Source organism: Ambystoma mexicanum, chromosome 9, assembly GCF_040938575.1.
Source record: "Ambystoma mexicanum isolate Mex_15411 chromosome 9, UKY_AmexF1_1, whole genome shotgun sequence".
Taxonomy (NCBI): Eukaryota; Metazoa; Chordata; class Amphibia; order Caudata; family Ambystomatidae; genus Ambystoma; species Ambystoma mexicanum.
The window spans coordinates 575,471,570-575,493,320 of NC_090931.1; the positions used below are offsets into that span (position 1 = coordinate 575,471,570).

At 46.7% G+C, this 21,751-nt stretch overlaps 1 protein-coding gene across 1 annotated transcript in view; it reads left to right on the forward strand.

Annotated features, from left to right (window-relative positions):
* The first annotated feature begins 304 nt into the window (after window positions 1-304).
* LOC138488296 (multidrug and toxin extrusion protein 1-like) overlaps window positions 305-21,751 on the forward strand; it is a 419,915-nt gene continuing 398,468 nt past the window's right edge. Inside the window, exon 1 of the mRNA XM_069615179.1 lies at window positions 305-821. Coding sequence (XP_069471280.1) covers window positions 615-821 — 207 coding nt within the window. The 5' untranslated portion in view covers window positions 305-614. The remainder of the gene's footprint in view (window positions 822-21,751) is intronic.

Consider the following 21,751-nt stretch of genomic DNA (forward strand, 5'->3'; position numbering starts at 1 on the left):
AAGGTCTGCAAACTTTGAAGTGACCCTACTTTAGATGTAATCACTAACTATTAACTTCTCTGCTCCTGATAAACAATTGTCATGATAATAACAGATGTAAACATTAAACTGAAGTGCTGCTCGGTCCTGTAATCTGTAACTAATTTACACGCTGGTGATACTGTATTTTCTATTCAAGGCAAGTAACCTTTTCTCCAAAAAAATTTCTGCTGATGGTGTGCTGATGTCCACCAATGAGAGAAGCCCTGAAGTGGGAGTGGGGAATCTTTTTCTACCCTTGTCCTACTCTGGGTGGGAAGGAACTCAAAGGTTTCCTTGTCGTTGCGCGATGCAAATTAGCATAGCTTTACAAAGGCACAATGAACAGTCTGGTCGTGTAGACCTCCGCTCACCTTCTGTGATCTATGGAAAGCCCGGTTTTGGTGCAGCTCTCACCATAAACGTGCGGAAGGCGGTGCGTATGCTCACCACCAGACCCCACCACTGATTGACAACTCATCTCTTGAGGACCTGCGACAGACTCTTCCCCAGACCAACTGGCACTGACCTACCGGGAAATCTCTTGCATTAGATTACTTTTGCATCGTTCAGTCGAGAAGCTTGTATTTGGCTAAATGTCGGTGGCGGGGCCCATCCAAGAAATGGCCCAAGTGAGTGGCAGGGGGGACACGGATAACACAAGCCCGAGTCAAAGCCCCACATGTGCCCTTCCAGGCGGCTATCCTTCCTTCTGGGCAAGATGCCTGTCAAAGATTCACCAGCTTGTTCCAGCCAACTTCTCTGAGGAAGCCAGGCAGCTCATGCTCTTGGCAGGACCATTGGTAAGTGCAATGTTATGCCATGTTATGTTCATATGTTTTCATACTGTGCAAAACCATCACCGAAGTAGTTTCTGAGTGCCCCGGCTTGTCTGTGGAGGGGAATACTATGACCCCACCAGTGGTATCCAGACCTTTGTCTGATGGAGTAAAGAAAATAAGTGTGGGGGAGGTAAGAGGATGGGAAAGCGTGAAATGGATGCTACAAAAACAGGAAGGGAGGCGATGCAGCAAGGGAAGAATGTTTTGTGATAGCACGGGTGCATGTCTATCCTGTTTTGTTGGCCCATAGTCCTGCAAAAGGGAGGAAGCAAGTAAGCCCTAAAGTGTTGTGATAATTGGTTTGTGTTTCTATGGCTGATTTGGGGAAATGTACGTTTGTACGGAGTGTACTATTGGCTACATGAATCTTGAAATATGTCCCAAACGACCCCCATACTTGAGCATAGGCCTCCCTTGACTTCATAGTCGTTCTCACACATAGGCTATACTCTGACTTTCTTGCATAACCGGGTCTCATCCCCTCTTCCCATAGTAAATGTATCCCAGTTTTAATTACCTCTTTCTTAGGACCATGCAGGTTTCTCTTTCTCAGACTATTGTAGTTTAAGTTCATCAATTCTATATTTTGAGTTTCATCAATTTCACTCTGACGAGTTTCTTTCCATGTTATATTCAAACTATCCTCAATTTCACTGAGGCAATTTTTTTTCCCCAGAATCTGGAGATTTTGTCTTTCCCCAGTCCCATATGGAAGTAAATGAGAGCTCGATAGAGGATTCCCAAGATTGTAAGGGAGAGTATACAAGTTTTGTTTCCTAGGTCGTTGGGCATGTTAACAACTCTCTAAAGGTTGGAAAATCTGTGCCGATGATTACCTCTTCCCGCAAACCATTTACTATGGCCAATTCTATAGTTGTGGGCTGGTTTCTAACCCTCAAGGAGAGAGGGACTTTATGGTAAGTCTCTACATCCCTGTGCATGCAGGTTATTTTCACTTATTGGTTGCACTGTAGGTCTTTTGGATATAGGAGGTCGGCCTGACAGCAGTTTGTCGACTTCCTTAATATACAAGGGCATTAGCACATGTTCCATGTATCTAGACCATCCCATGGGGTTGAAAAGGTCTTGATGCACAGTAATAAACTTCAGTTGCGTCAGTCTCTTCTTCACCCTGGTTCTATACCTAGCCAGCCCATTTCTATATGTTCTTCTATGATATTCTTAGGGCAGAACCTAGCAATATGGCCTTTTTCTCCACATGAGAACCATAGGGGAGGAGGCGGGAAAGGTGGTTTTAATTTTCCCTGTCTCCTCTCTGGAGATTATTCATGGTTTTTCTAAGGGTACATGAATGACTTTATTTGAGTTTTCCTCTTTATTTATATTCTCTCTGGGAGGACTTTTCTCAGACCTTTGCCATTTCTCAGATGGTACTTTCTTGGGGTAGACCTTTATGTCCCTTTTTTATTTCTACTGGTTTCCCTGGGGGCCTTAGATATTTAGCTGCTTCCAAGTGAGCTTGTGCTCCTGTCATGGATGTCTCAAGGGAGGGATGATGTTGTTACAATGCCCCTCTTTGTAAAGGTGGGGGGGCACTAATACATTGTTCTAATGCCAGGGTCTCCGGCACCTCTGGTAAGGTTTCCTTCCCCAACCATTGTGTAAGGGTATTCTGCATCTGCCTGCTAACTCTAGGGGACTTTCATTTGGCAACAAATAAAGGTTCTGATTTTTTAAGCAGCCGAACGCCTCCGTCTGTCCCACCTGGTCTAATAGGACACATTTGAATTTCCCGGAAAAGGGTAGTCCCCAGGGGATTTAAATTTTGATAGGTGATTTGCAGCTCTCCTTTTAATAAGGGTCCCAGATAACAGGTTTTTAACCCTTCGCCCCAATTAATTTGGATGCCAATTCCTTGCCGTCTAGATATGGTTGGAGTATGCCATGGGGAACTATGCAGTGTGAGGGTCTAGCTCTTGCTTGTTCCAGTCCGTGCAGGAGTCGCTGATCTACTTCCACTAAGCGCTCCAGAGTGAATCTAGTTCACTCATATTGATGTTGGGGTGCAGGGTAGAGGCAGAGGTCTCAGAGTAGCCACTTCCATCTTCCTCCCACTGGTCTGAGTCTCAACCGACCTCTGGGTTGTCTTGGACTCTCTCTTACTGGTCTCAGTCATTCAGCAGTCTAGACCTAAATGCTGTTGGTGTCAGGAACCCGACTAAAGGAGCATGGGACTTTATACCTAAGGAGGGTTTAATGCCTAGGAGACCAAAGGGCACAAGGTTGTCTATAGGTATGGCCATATAATCTAGAGACTGTTGGAACTGTCTCTATCTCAGGACTTAGCATCTCACTTCTGACACCATATGTGGGGGTCAGAAGGAGGACACAGATACTGCGATGGCATTTACAATATAGGACCATTCAGGATTCTCTTTCTCTGACTATTGTAGTTCAAGTTGATCAATTATATATTTTGAGTTTCATCAATTTCAGTGGGAAGAGTTTCTTTTCATGTTAGATTCAAACTTTCATCAATTTCAATGGGTGTTTTATCCAAAGATAATAAAGATATTGATCATTTACAGTGTACGCACCATAGGCTGAGGTATCACTTGACTTGCTCATTGCTCTGTCACTTATGTGCCATGTTTCTCTCCAAACGGAAAAGTGAAGTAGATAATGTACTACACACCGTTTGGTGGGCACAAGTGTTTGCCTGGTGAGGTTTACTATATAACAAGCGTTCCAGGGCATTTTCTTTTGTTCTCCACCTGGCCATGGGCTTTGGCCATGGGGTCTCCACGTACTATCCAGTTTTTGAATGAGGCAGTGGGGGATGCCACTGGCCCGGGCAAAGGAGAGGCTTGCCCAGATATCGTGACGATAGCTCAGGAGCAACGTGCTCGCCTTGGAAGCAAGACGACACTGAGCAACACAGGTTTGATCCCCGGGTCTGCGCTTAGAAAACTCAGGAAATTAAGCGCATTATAAATAACCTAGCATATCATATAAGGCTTTCCACTTGCTAAACTGCCCTTTAGTTGTTGTTCCTAATCTCCCACCATTCAGGGCATGTGAATGCTGTCTGTTGTTCTCACTTGTGCCTTCTGAAAGACTGAGCATAGGCTGTTTGGGGTTTAAGTCTGCTTGAAGCTGTGCACAATAACCAGCTCCAAGTATGTGTGAAACAATGACTACAAAGAGCTCACCTTTCCCACAATGTTGTTAGTATTTGTCGAAGCCTAGAAATTACAGTTGCAAAACACAGAGAATTGTTTAGGCTAAAATGAGTTTGCATCTTGGTACACATATAGTTCCATTGAGTATGGTGAAAATAAAGCTATAAATACTCATTTTGCACAGCATAAGCGTTTATGTATTTGTCAGGTTGGTTTATATTGTGATTTGTGTCATCTTTTTGAAACAGAACATTGTTTTAGCTCTTTTAAACTGCAGATTAACACACTTTATCAGGTCCAGATGGGAAGATATGTGGTTAAGTGCAAAGTGCAGACTGGGATCAAATCCCATTTTACAGAAGGCGTGTGATCATTGTGCCATATCTTACAAAATTGGCATGTCAGGTATAGGTTTCCCATTATATCGACATGGAGGCAGGGCAGAGGTATGGGTTTGTGTTGTGGTGGGTGGGGGGCAGGGACGAGGATGCCAGATATTTTTTTTATTTTGTAGGGGGTGTGGAGAAATGAACACGGGTATTGTTTTTTTTGTTTGAGGGTCGGGAGGCAGACTGCAAGGTATGCATCTGTTGTCGGGTTGGCTCCTGGAGCCAAGCCAAGCCATAGGGCTCAGCTCTGGCTTGGCTCTACTCATGATTTCTTTGGCTCCTCCACCTCTAAGATACTCACACGTACCCACAAGCGGGACTCAACGTGTCTAGACTGCTCTGGGGTTGACAGCTGGCAGTATGGAAATGAAAAGCTCGGTTGTACAAGGGCCAGAAATCAAAAGTCATACCACGGAAATGCTTCTTTTTAAAAAAAAAATATAGTCTGCAATGCTTCCTATACCTCCTGTTTGCAAATGCTACCCATTTTGACACATATGCGACCTGAGGCACAGAAAGATCAGGTGATGCCCACTGAACCTAGCATAGTTAAGGATCATTTATTTATTTAGTGATAATATACTTTATAGTTTAGGATTAGTGGTGGAGGCAGTACTAGAACTCAAGCTTCCTGGAGTGAACAATTAGATCACACCTACTCACATGATAGGAGGGCACAAAGCAAGAGTACACACAAGAAGACTCTGCCCCCTTAGGTCATCTGGGGGGGGGCGGTGTGCCATTTACAAGCAAACCAGTGCCAATCAGCACCCGCAGCATGGCGCCATGATGAACTGCGATCACGTATGATCCTTTCCAGTGGCGGCTGGTGAGTTTGAAAGCTGGTGGGGCGTACATTTTCTAGGGCAAATTTAGTATTGAGCGCGCGCAGCGCGCGTGCCCACCCGCCAAAGGGAGTGCGGGGGGGTTCTCCCCTCCGGGAAATTTTTGGAAAAATGGCCTACAAAATATGCAATTTACTGTCCAAAAAACCCACCAAAATATGAAAAAAAGCGTTCGGTTTTACATATTAATGGTGGTACACTATTCTTACGTGTGCAAGTGTGATGGTGTATTTTACAGCAGGCATTTTCACACCAAGTGTGATGGTGTATTTTACGGGCGGCCCGCTACCACCAAGGCTCGCCCCAAGGCAGTCAGCTCGGCAGCAACACTGAACGACGTGAAGGCCCTAGCCTACACGTCGTTCAGTGTTGACTGGGCCTGCCGCCTGGGCCGTGGTGGACCACATAGTTTGGGCCCGGGGAGGGGAGTGTGTGTAACACTCCCGAGTCCCCGTGCCCAAACAGAAGAAAACTTAAGAATTGTGGGGTACTTACCGCGGCGCCGCTGGTGCAGCAGCACTAGTCGTGTGTCGTCCACCAAAGAGAAACGGATGTGTGAAGGCGGCGCAGGCACACACACACACCCTGCGCTGCCAGTCATAGATACAGTAATGTCATTGGCTTTTTGCCAGCCAATGACATTACTGTATCCATGGAAGGGGAGGGAGGAGGGAATCCGAATAAGTGCACTGTTTGCGCACATTTTAGACTGGCGGGGCCACCCCTGAAGCGCCCCGCCAGGCTTCCAATTAAAGGGGCTACGTAGAGTGCGTGGAGAAAAAAATTACTAAATTGGGTCGCGCCGCGCTATGAAAGCCGGGCCGGCCTATACAATATTGTTTCCTTGCCACAGCGCCCCCGCGCTGTTGGCAAAAGAAATGCAGCACAACAAGCTAAAAGAGATTCAATCAGAGAAGTTCTCTGATTGAATCTCTTTTAGCTTCTCTCTTTTTTTTCTGGGGGTGCGGCGCCCGGCCTCCCCATGATAGCAGCCGCCACTGATCCTTTCACTGTTTGTTATAAGTTGCATCTGCCATTTTGACATCTGCACCTCAAAGCCAGAATCCCACGCATCCTCAGAACTCTGCTGAATATTCAACTGCATGCAAGAACACAAAACAGGAATACAAATAATACGGGTTTGAAATCTGCCTGTTCTATTTTCACGATGAACATTTGCTGACAGGTAAAACCTGCGTTTCTTCCGTTGAGCCGCAGGTGTGAACACATCGTGCACACCAGCAACCTGCATGCCTCTGCCAAGCAGTGACTTTATCACTGGTCGCTTGGAGTCTACCTTTCCGCTATCAAAATAGAAAGAAAGTTTAGAGAAATCTCATTGTCAGGCGTCAAGTAAGTCTCCAGCCAATGGTGTCTGTTAAGCTCAAATCTCTTTAAATTCTTGTACTTTTAGTCTCAATTGTACATGAAAACTAACATAGCACGTACACTACAGACTTCCCAAAGTCATGAGCTGAAAGCCTGGGCGTTTAGGGCATGTATTTAATTTGCTTTTTATAACGGCGCTTAATACCCCAGTTCGGTTTCAGAGGGGGGGGGTCCGGGATTCGAACCTCTGTTGTTCTGCGTGGCCATGCTTCCAAGACCAGCGGGCTGCCCCTGTGCTATCCTCCTGGGCTCTGTGCATCTTAGAACAATAAAATAAGCGTGAATGATCAAGGAGCTTTATTAAAAAGTGACAGTAGTTTTAGCCGCTTTACATGGTGTATTACACCATAGCAGTTTGTCCTCAGCAATTACTTTTCTTGCAGATTAACACTGGTTAGCGGAAGAGGGTAGCACAAGAGAAAACAGGACCTACTACAAATTAAGGGACCTTATCTCAGTGGGCGAGGTCCACCTCAGCTAGAAAAAGATTCTGGGATTGCCGTTCTGTGACTTCATGTCCACTCTGGACACTTCCTGTGATGTTGCGGATTTCACATACTGTCTGTTGCGGATTCCCCATGCTGTCGCTCTCTGGACACTTCCTGTGCTGTTGCGGATTCCACATGCTGTCCTCTCTGGACACTTCCTGTGCTGTTGCGGATTCCAAATGCTGTCCTCTCTGGACACTTGCTGTGCTGTTGCGGATTCCACATGCTGTCCTCTCTGGACACTTCCTGTGCTGTTGCGGATTCCACATGCTGTCCTCTCTGGACACTTGCTGTGCTGTTGCGGATTCCACATGCTGTCCTCTCTGGACACTTCCTGTGCTGTTGCGGATTCCATATGCTGTCCTTCTCTGGACACTTCCTGTGCTGTTGCGGATTCCACATGCTGTCCCTCTCTGGACACTTCCTGTGCTGTTGCGGATTCCACATGCTGTCCTCCTTGGACACTTCCTGTGCTGTTGCGGATTCCACATGCTGCCTCTCTGGACACTTCCTGTGTTGTTGCGGATTCCACATGCTGTCCCTCTCTGGACACTTCCTGTGCTGTTGCGGATTCCACATGCTGTCCTCTCTGGACACTTCCTGTGCTGTTGCGGATTCCAAATGCTGTCCTCTCTGGACACTTGCTGTGCTGTTGCGGATTCCACATGCTGTCCTCTCTGGACACTTCCTGTGCTGTTGCGGATTCCACATGCTGTCCTCTCTGGACACTTGCTGTGCTGTTGCGGATTCCACATGCTGTCCTCTCTGGACACTTCCTGTGCTGTTGCGGATTCCATATGCTGTCCTTCTTTGGACACTTCCTGTGCTGTTGCGGATTCCACATGCTGTCCCTCTCTGGACACTTCCTGTGCTGTTGCGGATTCCACATGCTGTCCTCTCTGGACACTTCCTGTGCTGTTGCGGATTCCACATGCTGTCCCTCTCTGGACACTTCCTGTGCTGTTGCGGATTCCACAGTGCTTCCTGCTCATTCATCTAAGCTCGTGCCCTGCCTGCATGGCTGTAGCTGCACTGAGACAGTGTGAAGAGTTTCTATAACAGAATGTGCCTGCCTCTAGTGCCGCTGCATTTCAGCAAATGCTATGTAGAAAAGGAACAAAGTACATGAAAAGTTTGGGTACAAGGAAGAAATGATCGGGGCAAGTGTCACGCGTTGAACCCTTCCTGCACTGCTTAGGTGTTGGTCAGGAGGCAGTGTTTCTCACATCGAGGCCGGACTGCCCGCATCTGCGATTAAAAATATGTGTCTTTTTCATGGCAAACATTACAGTATTTATGGTAGATTTGTGGCAAATGGAGCATTTTCTGTAACGTAGAACAAATAACGTGTTGAAACAGCAGCGTGCACAGAGGCATCAGGCACACACTGGTGGTGGGGTGGAGGAAAAACCTACAGCAAAATGCTGGAGGTAATTCCGCCACCTTACAGCCCAAAAAATGCCATTTTGGCAGAATTACTGCTGGTGGTAATTCCGACCAAAATTCCCATGGAGTCCATGAACGGGGACTAACACTGTTTTACTGTCACTTGTAATCCAGCGGTAATTTCTGACCAAGTGGCAGTAATGATAAATCCATTTGCTGATATTTCGGGGGTTTTACTCGCGGAATACTGCCAACCTTGTAATAAGGCCCTTGGTATTGAGTACAGGACATCCCTTCTCCTGACTGCCCTCCCTTTTACAGCTAATTCTGAACATCTTTCATGTGGTTCCAACCCCTCCCCTGAAGGGTGGGCAATGCTTACTCTTCAGCTCAGCTGGGGACCTAATTATGAAGATGGCAGTGGCATAAAGGCATTGGAGCTCATTACAAGATGGGTGGTGAAAGACCTGAATTGAATATACAGGATAATTTTGGTGACCTCATACGTTAATCTTAGGCAGGCCACATGATTACGGGTTTGGTACCATGCATGCAGTAACGGTCAATAACGGATACGAGAAATTATAGATACTGTGCGCAATTTTACTGGCAATGCATCACCACATGCGCTAATGCTGTTACTGGGTGTGGAAATGCTGCTAATAAACACAGTATGGCGGCCATTGGATCGGGGTTGGAAGACAATGACGGAAATTTTCGAGGGAGAAAAGACTGAAGATTATTTTTCCAAAATAACCTTTGGTCTTTTCTCCCCTGAAAATTTCCGACTTGAACCCCGCCCCCACCCACACCCACACCACCACCCCCACCCCCTACTTAACTTACGGCAGCACACTTTGCTGTGTGCAGCCGACTCGCTGTGTCCCTGCAACGCCTGTTCCCTTTCACTTCCATGATCGGGAACCAGCGACACAGGGTCCTTTCCTTCTTTTTTACTTCTTTTTTTTTTTGCTTTTTGGGATTGGCTGCGGAAGCCACCTACACAATCCCCGCTCACAATATAGTGAACAAAGGTGCAGGGGGCAGCCGAAATTCAGCCACATTTTCCATTCAGGCTTTTTTTTGCAGACTTTTTGGGTGATACCCACCCATTACAGGAAGTCAATCCCACCTAAATAAAAGAACAGCAGTGCCATCTGCTTATAAACGAGTGCAGGGGACAGTGGCAGTGAGAGAAGTGGTGATGGATGGCAGCACTACTTTAAAATAAGTGAGCCGGAGCTCTCAGTGCTTGCTAGCAAAGGATACACCAAGGCCGGTTGGACACCTGATGGCAACAACATACACCTGGACCTGGGGCCAGCTCTGGCACAGGGTACGGGCAAGGTGTTAGCAGTCACTCGCCTCTGAACCACAAAAGTGGTAAAAAAGCATGGGGAACATCTGAAGCGGTTGGTCACGCAGGCAGAATTGCAATGCCTCGGGAGGGGTCACCGTTCCTGACTTCGGTGCAACACGTGGCTGGCTGTCTCCATTTTCGGCATCCTTGACTTGAGGGCCTATATGGAACTCTGATATTCCAGTAGGCCTCTGCTCACTGAGCCTCTTTTGTCTGGTAACCTATTTTATTTCCAAATGTTTTCAGAGGAAAAAAGGGTTGGGCTTGCTGAAAATATGCAATATGTGGGCACTTTAAACATTATTTCCAGGGCCTCTTTTGGTCCCCAGTCCACCCATTTTGATGGGCATTGGCGATTCTGAGGTCAGAGCCGGCTCTCATGTTGCTCAGAACAAGTTCAATATTAAACAAACATTATATATTTTATGCGACGGTACACTGGGGAAATCTGGGTCACCATGTTTTTGGGTATGACATATGTAGCACTGAGTCTTCATATTGAGACTCATGCAGGAATAACCAAGGTTTGGGAAATTCGTCAGAGGAGTTTAGAATGCGTGTATGCATTTTAGCCAATACAAAAGTTGGGAGGGCTAGCCAAGTCCCTGCTAGCCCATGTCGAGCATTCATGTGGATGGGTGCTGTGAGGTAGTTAGGAGAGTATGCAAGTGCGGGAGACTCAGTATGTGTCCAGCTAGACCAAATTCTTGTTGTGCATTCTTATGGCAGAGGTGTTGTGCGATGTGTCTTAAAATATGTAAGATAGCAGATGCATGTGGGTGGGTATCTTCCATCAGTATGGAGTGCGATACGTACCCGTGTCTCCTGGCTGGTCTCTTGGTTTCGTAGATGTGGGGTGGATTCTGTCCTGTTGTCTGCCGGAGTTTATTCTCTCCGTCGCTGAGTACATTTCATTGCTGGCTCTGCCTATATGACAGATGGTTAAATAAACCAAAGTGTTGCTGGATGTCTAAACACTGGCCTGGTGGACAGATGTTTTGGAGGCCAACCTAGCTATTCTGAACTGGGGGAACTCTGGAAGCTTAGCCAAACCAATCAAGGGAGCCTGGAGAGTGGTCAATGCTGAGTCTCAGGAGAGGTGAGAATGGTAAGGTATCCACAATGAGCCCACCGTGGCGTGCTGGAAGAAGGAGTTGGAAGAAATGGGTGGCATGGTATGAACGCTTCTTTATTAAACAATAAGCAAAAATCTATAAAAATCACACACACAATAAAGCAAACTAGTGTCTATCAACATTCACAAGTTTGTGAGTCAGCTCCATCTACCTCTGCTACACTCACAGAGGCTCCATTGTTACCACCCCGCCGCGCCTTTGCTCCAGATTCCCCAGCTTCACCCCAGCCGACCTGGCCATGGGATAAGGGCATGACACCTTGCATTTGTGGGTGCACATAGTTCTGTGGCTGGGGGTATGTTGGTGTGTGTTTGTGTGAGGGCTTGGGCTATGGGGGTATGTTGGGGTGTGTTTATTGGGTGGGGTGTTGCAGGGTATTTTGGAGTGTGTTTAGAGGGTGGGGTAAGGGGTGCAGGGAACGTTGAGATGTATTTAATAGTGGTTTCAGTGGAGGTGGAGACGTATGTTTAAGTGTGGTTAGTGGGTGCGGTGGAGGGGTATGTTTGGGTGTGGTTAGTGGGTGGGATGGATGGGTATGCTTAAGTGTGGTTAGTGGGTGCAGTGAAGGGGTATGTTTAAGTGTGGTTAGTGGGCGGGGTGGAGGGGTATGTTTGGGTGTGGTTAGTGGGTGGGATGGAGGGGTATGTTTAGGTGTAGTTAGTGGGTGGGGTGGAGGGGTATGTTTGCGTGTTTAGTGGGTTGGGTGGAGGGATATGCGTGGGTGCCATTAGTGGGTGGGGTGGAGGGGTATGTTCAACGGCTACTACATTGTTATAAGATATTTGTGTTAATAATTATGTTTAAAAATATATTGACTCAGGGGCATCATTTCTCAGTATTGTATGCATTTATTGGCAAATATGTCCTCTGTAAGGCAAATGGTGATGAGTAGGCGTCCATTCACTGAGGGTCTTCATCCACTGACAGTAATTGTCCACCTTGTGTTATCTGGCCAGGAACATTATCATGGTTAAGGTACTGTTGGTGGTGGAGCACCCACAAAGTAATGTATGCACAGCCATACCCCCTCCACTCAGGGTGGTATTGCTCACTCCCCCTACTTCATAGGTGCCCTTGTCTGCAGATATGTCTCATTGTTAACATCCCATAAGAGGAGGCAGGTTCACAATTGACCCTTTCATATGGGAGTCAGAAACAATCTTCAACCATCTACTACTTTGTTATCTGGCCATCACGCCATTGGGTTGCGCAAGTCCTGGATAGTGACCTTCTTCCGCATCACCACTGTGTGGCAGGATGCTGCCCTGTGTCGGCATCGTACATTCTGGCTCAAGCATAGGTTGATCTGCATGCAGCATGCAATGACCGCCCCAGACTCTTCTGGCTCGTACATCAGGGCTCCAACTGTTCCCCTATAGACCAAATTCCCTTTCAATGTTACAACAGCTATGTGCGTGTGCCTCATTGGGCCGGTGTTCCTGTGGCCTGTGCAGAGTCTGGTTTGGCAACATGGGATATCCTGTATCACCCCGAGGAATGGCACATATCATTGGTGTCAGTGGGTGCATACACAAATAATTCATTTTCATTGAATTGTATTGAGTGCCTTACTTTGCAAGGGTGGAATGGGGCGGGAGTGCAGAGGGATGTTGTATTGCAGTATAGTGGGGTCCACTGTGGGTCTCGTGAACTCCCAGAGAAGACTTCTTTGATATGGTGAGGTAAGTTATAGCAGTATCTAAACACTCGCTACCATCCACAAGTGCAGAGAAACCCTTCTTCCTTTCCAACATTATAAGATTGGGTCTTCTCAGGGAGAGCTTCAGGCTCTGTTTGTTGGTGGAGGGGCTGCACTCGTTTTATCCTACAGGGTTCACTAAGGAGATCGGTTTGGTGCAAAGCTGTCCGGACTGGGATACCCTACCGAGCCAGCGGAGTAGGTCTAAGCTCCCCAATCTGCCTTCAGGTGCTGCCCTGTGATTGTCCCCTGCCATGCGATGCAGATGGAGTTGGGGTGACCAAGGATCCTGCCCATACAGCCCTGGGGCCAGCATGCGCTGGCTGGGGTGGCACCCATCTCCCTAAATCCCCACATCGCTGGTCCCCAGGCACAGGATATCAAACCAAGCATCATTCGTCTTTTTGCACCAAAGTTTCATTTCCCTTTGATACTCCAAAAACAGTAGAGAGGAAAGCCGAGTGACTGGGTAGAGCAGTAGTAAAGTTGGCGGAGCGCCAAGGTAGAGGTTTGAGTATTTCTTCTGTAGTAAGTGAGCAGTTTGATCCTGGCTGCGATGCTAATTGCTCTGTTGATGTGGTAGATGACACGGCTGCCATCAAAGAAGACTACACGGCTTAGATCCCTGGGTACCGGAGTATACACACGCCATTTCAATATGTGCATCTGTGATGCATGCATTCAAATGCAGTTGGTAAAAAGGGGGAGGCATTTTTCAGGGCAATTGTAGACGATGTACAGGGGCACTAGAAGGTGAGAGAAATGGTGAAATGAAACTTTGCATATGCAATATACGATGGCCCAGGGAAGTCTATGATTTGTTCACACCTGATCACCTGATCCCACCCATTCACTCCTGCTGAAACCTGGTTGGCCAATATGTCAGCTTGAAATTGACTTGCTTGTATTGAGCATGAGGTCCTTCCTGCATATTTATTTATTTATTAGCATTTATAGAGCATACAGCAGCTCTTAGGCATCGTGGCGCTGTTACAGGAAGCCTTGCTGGTTACATGGAAAGTGGTGTGCATAGTGGTTACAAGGCAGCAGCTTAGCTTAGTGGTTACACAGCAGCTTTGCTTAGTGGTTACAAGGACATAATTTGCATAGTGGTTACATTGGATACAGTAACAGTTAATTACATGCTTAGCTTAGGCAAGGTTACCGATTTTGCTTGGTGAGCCTGAGGAGTTAGATTAACAGAGTGGTTTTGAGGGTTTTGCGAAAGATGAGGAGGGATGGTCCTGCTCTAAGTTCGCTGGGGAGTGCGTTCCATAATTTGGGAGCTATGTGGGGGAAGCCTAGACCTCCGGCGTTAGCTCTTTTAATCAATGGGACTTGCAGTTGGTCGGTATGGTGACTTCTTTTGGGACAGGTAGAAATGACTCTGATGATGGTTTCAGTTAGATAGGATGGTGCTGTGTGACTCAAGCATTTGTGCGTGATGCCTAGGATTTTGAAACTGACACGATCCTTAACAGGTAACCAGTGAGCATCTTACCTGGCTTGAGTGATGTGTGTTATTTTGGGAATGCTGTAAGCTGCACGTAGCGCATTGTCCTGCACTATTTGGAGCCTGTTGACATTTTTGGCTGAGGTGCCTGCAAGGATGGCATTGCAGTAGTCCAACTTAGCTCTGATAGTAGCACAGGCGATAGAAAGACAGTTTTGGGGGGTTAGGAAGGGTTTAATGGCATTTATGAGTTTGGTGGTGTTAGCCGAGGCTGAAGCAATGACGCTGACCTGTCGAGTCATAGAGAGGGTCGAGTCATGGTAGACTCTAAGGGTTTTTACGGAGGTGGAGAAAGGGATACTGGTGTTGTCGATAGTGAAATTGTCATACCTTTTGTTAAGTTTAAGCAATAATTCTTTGGGACCAAGGACTATGATCTCGGTTTTGCCCGCGTTAAGGCAGAGACCATTAATTGCCATCCAAGTTTGGATGGTGGTGTAGATTTGGAGGAGGGCTGTTGTGTCTTGGTCGTAGTCACCAGTGAGGGGGAGCAGTACTTGTGTGTCGTCGGCATAGTTCGTGTAGGCTATGCCGAGCGAGTCCAGTAAGTCAAATAGTGGTTTAGTGAATAGGCTGTAGAGGGTGGGGGCAGTGCATGATCCTTGGGGCACTCCGCAGTCAATTGTATCAGGGGCTGCGTTGGCCTGGTGAGAGTAGACCTTCATCGCTCTACCTTCTAAGAAGGAAGTTATCCATGAGGTTGCTTCTTTAGAGAAGTGGGCTGTGTTGGAAAGGAGGGAAGTCAGGCTGTTGTGATCAACAATATCAAAAGCGGCCGAGAAATCTAGGAGAAGCAGAAGGGCTGGTTTGCTCTTGTCCATGATGTTGGTTATTTGGGTTTTGAGATCCAGTAGGGCTGTTTCTGTGCCGGGACCTTTACGGAAGCCTGATTGTCTATTGCCCAAGATGGCGTTGGATTCCAGATAGTGTTGGATTTGGATGTGGGTGGCTTTGTCAAGTAGTAATAGGTGAGCAGGTGTCTCCTTTACAAGTGGAGGGTTTGATGTGATGGAGGAGATTAGTGACTTCCTTTTCTGTGACGTCTCTGATCGAGAAGAGAGGGGTGTCGGGATGCTGAGAGGAGTGGATGAGCGGAGGCAGGTTTCCCTGGTTAGGTAAGGCTTTGCATAGAGATTGGAATTTTTCGTGTAGATGCTTTATTTTGTTAAGGAGGGCTGCTTGAATGCTATAGCATCAGGCTTCATCTTTAGATATTTCGTCTGATTTAGTGGGTGGGTTGATGAGATCTTTGAACATTGAAAACATTGCCTTAGTTTTGGAGTGGGCATTGGTTATTCTGAGATTAAAATATTCAGATTTGGCTTTAATAATTGCTTTTTTGTACGTAGAGGAGATGGTTTTAAATTCTGTCATGATGGAGGGGCTGGGCGAGGATTGCCACTTAGCTAGGGCAAGGCGTTTGTTGTTGCGTAAGACTGCTAGCTCTTCAGTGAACCATGAGTTGGAGTGCATGGATTTTTTTCTTTCTTATCCTCTAAGAGAGCTATGGTTTCAATTGCGAGAGTAGATGTTGGCGAGTACCGTGGGGTTGTTGATAAAGGGTGGTTTGAATTCGGGGATGTCAAGAAAGGGAAGGAGGTTGCCTCTGTTACGTTTTTTGGAGCTTCTGACTTTGGCCGGTGAGGCGTACAAGAGTACTTTGGTGGTGGGTTTAGTGGGAATGGTAAATTGTATGCAATGATGGTCCATCCACGGGAGGGCTGAAATCTTGGTGATGGCAACTGTGCAATTATGGTCAGCGATCCAATCAATGGAGCGACCTTTGCAGTGAGTAGGCTCTGAGACTTTATGGGAGAATCCTAGGTCAGTGAGGTCTTTGGCAAATGATGAGGCTGATTTGTCCTTAGGGTCATGAAGGCCTAGATTGAGGTCTCAGAGTAGGAGGGTTTTGGTGGAGCTTTTTAGGTTGTTTCCGAGAATTTGTAGGAGGAGCTTTTGGTAGTCAGCGGCTGTGCCAGGTGGTCTATATGTGATAAGGATATTTATAGTACAGTTAGGGGAAAGCGTGAGCTTAGCATATATAAGGTCAGCGTTATTTTCCCAGTGTTGGGTGCAAAGTCTAATAGAGAGGGACTCCTTAGTGATGAGAGGTATGCCTCCATCTTTGGAGGTCTTGCAGTCCTGTCTAAGAATGGTGTATCCTGATGGTAGCGCGAGAGTGATGGCTGGGCCTGAGGCTTCTTGTAGCCAAGTTTCTGTGACTGCCAGCAGATCGAGGTCTAGAGAGCTGATGAGGTCATTGATTTCTAGAGCGTGTGCAGGGAGAGAGCGAGCGTTAACCAGGGTACATTCGAGGGCGGTGGTACGTACGGGTTTGCTGATGGTAGGGGAGGGCGAGTTGGTGTCTGGGGAGATCTTATGGTTGGCAGTGGTGAGCAGGGGGTGCTGGGCCGAGATGGGAGGTGAGCAGGCTGGTGTGTTGGTGGGTTTCTGTTGCCAGTGGGCTGATGTGATGGGTGTGCAGGAGCTAAGTCGGAGGTTTCTAAGGTGAGTGGTGAGCAGGATGTAGGGGTGCACTCTAGGCTCTGAGCGAGCCCTAAGCCTAGATAGTCTGGTGAGTAGAGTGATGTGATCTATAGGGTTGGCAGTGATTTGGCTGTGGAGCAGGACTACCACGGGGGTTGTTGAGGAATGGTGTCGAGGAGTTAGTATGAGTGTGTAGGGGGCATGGTGTAGGTGAGCCAGGGTGCGGTTAAGAGGAGTGTCTGCACAAGGAGGAAGAGAAGAGTGGTGGTGGTGAGTGATATTTGGTATGAGTGCTGGTGAGCAGGGTTGTGGGTCGAGAGGTGATGCATTTGTAAGAGGGGGGTGTGCAAAAATGTAATTGCATTCAATAGAGATAGCGTCTGGAGGAGGCGCACAATTAGGTAAAACTACCTAGGGTAATTAGGTAAAACTACAAAAGGCACAGTTTAAGTAGGACAATATGTGCCGTGCAGTCAAAGGTACAATCGAGGAGGGCACAGTTTAGGCAATACAGCATGTGCAAAACATTCAATGGTACATCTACAGTTTAGCTTATACAGATTATGGAGTGCAGTCAAAGGTCCAAGCAGGGAGGGGCACAGTTTTGCCAGTACAGTATGTGCAAAAGCCTTCGAAGGTACAAATTAAAAGGAGGAGGCACAGTTTAGGTGGTACAATGCGTGCAAAGTGGGCAAGGATAAAACCAGAGTACAGGGTGGGCAGGGCACTCAGTGGCATACAGTCACCAGGAGGAGCGCCGTTAGGGCAGTAAAAAACAATAGGGTGCAAAAGAGAATGCATGCAAGTTGGATAGTGCATATTGGCAGCAAGGCCCCTACAGGAGCTTTCCACAAAACAATCTAGCACCCATCGTACAACCTCAAATATGAAGCTGCTATCCTCACTAATAGGCCCAGTTCTATAGTCCAGAAAGTCCAGATTTATCTTGCGGTTTCTGCTGCCTGCAATGGGGCTCTTGACTGCTGCTATGAGGGCTGTGTCAATGAGTTAGCTCTAAGCTCTACACACAAATGAGGTTAGCAAACTAAACAAGAGTGGGGAACGGAGGTGAAGGCAGGCAGACAGCACATTTAAAGAAGGGGAACAAAGGATATAACAGATGGGATAGTGGGATTGCCATTGGAGCCCAGGGGAAAGATGACCTCCATGTTGGAGGAGCTGGTGCATGAGCATCCAGTCCAAGTCACAGAGTGATTTTTAGGGAGAATTCTCACTTCTGTGCTAATTCCCTTCAACCTTAGAATACCCCAACTCTTTTTCTGGACTTTAGGACTTTTTAATTTTAACCCTGGAGTGAGTGAGACCTTTTTCTCACTCTCTCATGTGTTTTGACCTGATTGAGATCATATGTTGCCTCTGTTTTTGGAGTCTGACAGTACATGTATGTACTGTGAATGCTTCTGAACTATTACCAAGATGCCTGTAACTACGCTGTGATACCTCAGGGTCTGGGCATAAAACAAATGCAAAATATAAATAAATAGGCATCTACGTTTGGATAGTGACACACAGCATCTTCAGTGTAGTGTCACTGAGAAATCGTTTAGATTTCTCATAAGGTCTAAATACCTTTTCTTGTGTGAACTTCCATTCCCAAGAACACTGAAGTGAAATTGACTTTACTTAACTTTTCTCTTTGTGAGTTGAGCACACCCCATCTTATGTGGAGTGATGAGGGGTTAACTAGTAACCCCTTATCCTACATTCTCATGTAACATGTTTATGTTACCCTCACTACTTTAAATGGCTTGCTGGCAGTGGTTTACTTTTCCTACCATTGTGCTTTTCTACAGCAGGCTGAATCCTCAACTGCTGTATAGCACCCACAAGTGACCATTTTTGTCAAAATGGCCCCAGTCTTCTTTATTTGTCATTTTCTGTTTGTGAGGCCTTTCTTGGGTTTTACTCTGTGCGTCGAGGCTGAGTTGAGCCCTTTGTTCATTTTGCCTTTGGCGTGCTTCAGCCCTGAAGCCCGCCTCTGGCGCCAGTGTGTCTGGAAAGGCAGGATGTGAGGGAGGTTCCCGAAACTCCCCAGTCCTTTGTCTCTAGGGATGCCTGGATGCAGCCAGTCCTGATTGGCTGCCTGGATGTCCTTTTAGGACAGCCACCCTGCTGTGTGATTGACAGCCTAGGCCGTGCATGAATGGGAGAAACCTGCTTAAAAGGCGAGGGTTTCGGGATTAGAGTCAGAGTTGACCACTAGGAGAAACACTCGATGAAGAAACCGTGGACGAAGATTGCTGCGTCCCCATGGACCTTTGAATTGCCCGGTGAAGCCCTGCTGCTTTGCTGAAACTCTTTTTTCTGTTCGACAAGAAAAGCTCTGGAAGGGACAACTTCTTCCCTTAAGTAGGGACCAACTAACCCTGAGACAAACTCAATTGGACCATCTTCCCTGATTGGCTGTACTTCTTTGCTGCTGCAAGAACCGAGTGCCAGGGGTCGAGAACTCTGTATTCGAGTGCAACGCATGAAATTCGGCCAGAAGCTCCAGGAGTCTCCTAAGGACCCTCCATAAGCAGGACGACCCAAGTTCAAGTCCCCTCACCAGAGAGCAGGACTGAAGGAGTGAAGGAAGCCCATCCGAGATCCGCTGTGGTGCTGTTTAGCTAAGAGCTGAAACCACGAAGTGCAGCTGATTTGAAAAGAGCCCGTAGCTGCCGACGACCTCCAAATTGCCACCGCCGGAGCCCTCAAGACGTCCTCCCTCTTGTCCCCATGACTGAGGCTCAGGAACCCAGGGTCTGCACCGCTGCAACAGGACAGAATACAGCTGGACTACTCTTCTTCAAACCAGAGGTACTGTTTAGACTTGGGGTAGTACCTCAGGGTCTTTTTGAGCTGTGCTTTTCTCAGTTGACACTTGCAGTGGCTTACTTTAGAGATAATTCCAACTCTGCTTTTCACAGACTCAACAGCCTGTGACCCTAAACGTGATTTCTACAAAGCTCTCTAACTTTGTGCAAGACTTCTATTATATAAGAAGTGCCTCATCTCCAGAGACTGTGCTCCAATTGAGTTTGGCTTTCCTGGCTCCTTTCAGACTCTTCTAGTCATTGACTTTGATATTTCTGTCCCTCATAGGTGGTAGCTTGTTGTGAACTGTTACTGCTGGGAAAGGCTTGTCTAGACTTCATTGGGAGATTTAGTTGTCCTCACGTATACTGAGAACCTGTTTAACCTTTTCCTTCCTTAAACCTTTCCTTTCTGTAACCTCAGAATATGCAAAGTATAACTAGTGATATATAAATACCATTACTGTCCTTGTGACTGAAGTCACCTCCGGGTGTAGGAAATGTGTAAAAAGCAAATCCAAAAAGTATCCACTATCTTGTGCTGATTCTAGAAAAGTATTTTAAAGTATATTTGTTACATATCTTGCCCTTTTTAAAGAACGCTTATTTAAAAATCGATGTTAAATAAATAAATAACTATTTATAAACTGAAACCTTGAGTGTGTTACTTGCATACTTGTATTTGCGAATTTCATTGCTGCAGCTCTACAGCTCACATTTACCCCTCATGAGATAGGCCTGGCTGCTCAGTCACAGTACCAACTTGTGTAGTACAGGCCTATATCAAAAGGTGGGTTACCTAATACCAAGCAGATAAGTGTTGTGTAGTCTCACACAGTGTGACTGCACCAATTCTTACCTAACAGTGATCTTAATACCTAACCAAAAAAGTGATCCACACTTAAAGGCTTGAGATTTTCTTTTTCTTTTTATCTCATGGTCCTCCTTCATTCTCCTCCTCCATCTCTAAATGCATCTGCCAGAAGACATTTCTATGAAGAATAATGCACTATTGCTAGGTGATCAATGTCTGCAAGCAACAGGAACAGTGTAGGGCTGGATGGATGAATGCAATGCCTTCTAGTCTTTCTGAGTGTCATTTATAAAACACTGTTTTGCACCCACAAGACTGTGCCTGCAAAGAAAAGTGCATTTTGCAAATTTGCAAACTGTGTTAGATTCACAAATCTGAACAATGCAGTTTGAATCTGCGTAGTAGTGTTCTGCATGAAATTGGGTCACTGATTGGCAGCGCAGCAAATCAGGAAAAGCCCATGAGTATCTTGGATATGCACCTGACACCCAATGCCTGTTAGACAAAGCCTAAACTGATGCAGATCTGTAAATGTCTACAGCATCCCGGCAATGCCCTTGAGCTAATCCTTGTGAACCCCATATGCACCTGTGTATCTGGCACCTCCAGATTTGCTCCAGTTTCAGGTTTCGCTGATCAGGTATAAAGCAGAAAGTACAGATCAGAGATGGTTTATGCACATTTTTCCATTTGTATCAGTACACATCTTTGTGAGCTGGGAACATGGGTCCAATTCTCTAACAGTCATGACAATAAACAGCATTGGCCACAGCAACTGTCCTGGCTTTCATGAAGGAATGTGATAGCCCATTTGCCAGCCATAATGCAACTTCCTGCCCGTTAAGGCAGCAGGTGCAAGTTGGCGCGAGTACCTGGGCATATAATATGAACATCCACAAATGCTTAATACCTATACACAAGCAAAAACTGTTAGCTTTGCCAATGCTTATTTTTAATAGCACTTCAGTGCAAGGACATGGGTACTGATTAAACATCAAGTGGCTGAAGGCACACTTGGTTAAGGCATTTATTCGACCAGTAGTTTATTGACAGCTCCAATAATTCAGAAATTAACTTCTTGAAGACTGCTTTGAAATAACACTGGTGGGCACTTACAGCAGAAAGACTGATTTTACTGCTCAGTGAGATCCCAGGAGGATGTGTTTTGGGCAGGGGGACAGTCAGGGGGGAGGAATGACCAATGTAATTAGCATGGCCATGGCCAGTCAATCCCTTAGCACTCGCCCAGCCCCTGCAGCCCTCTTCCCCACCTCCTCCAGCCCCCCTTTCACTTGCACTCTCTCCTTTTTACCCTGCACTTTCCCACTCTAGCACTTAACACGTTGTGCAGATCAGCACTTCCCCCAACCCCCCTCTAACTCATTGTACAATCTGAATGTCACAAGGCCTCGGAAGACCGTTATTG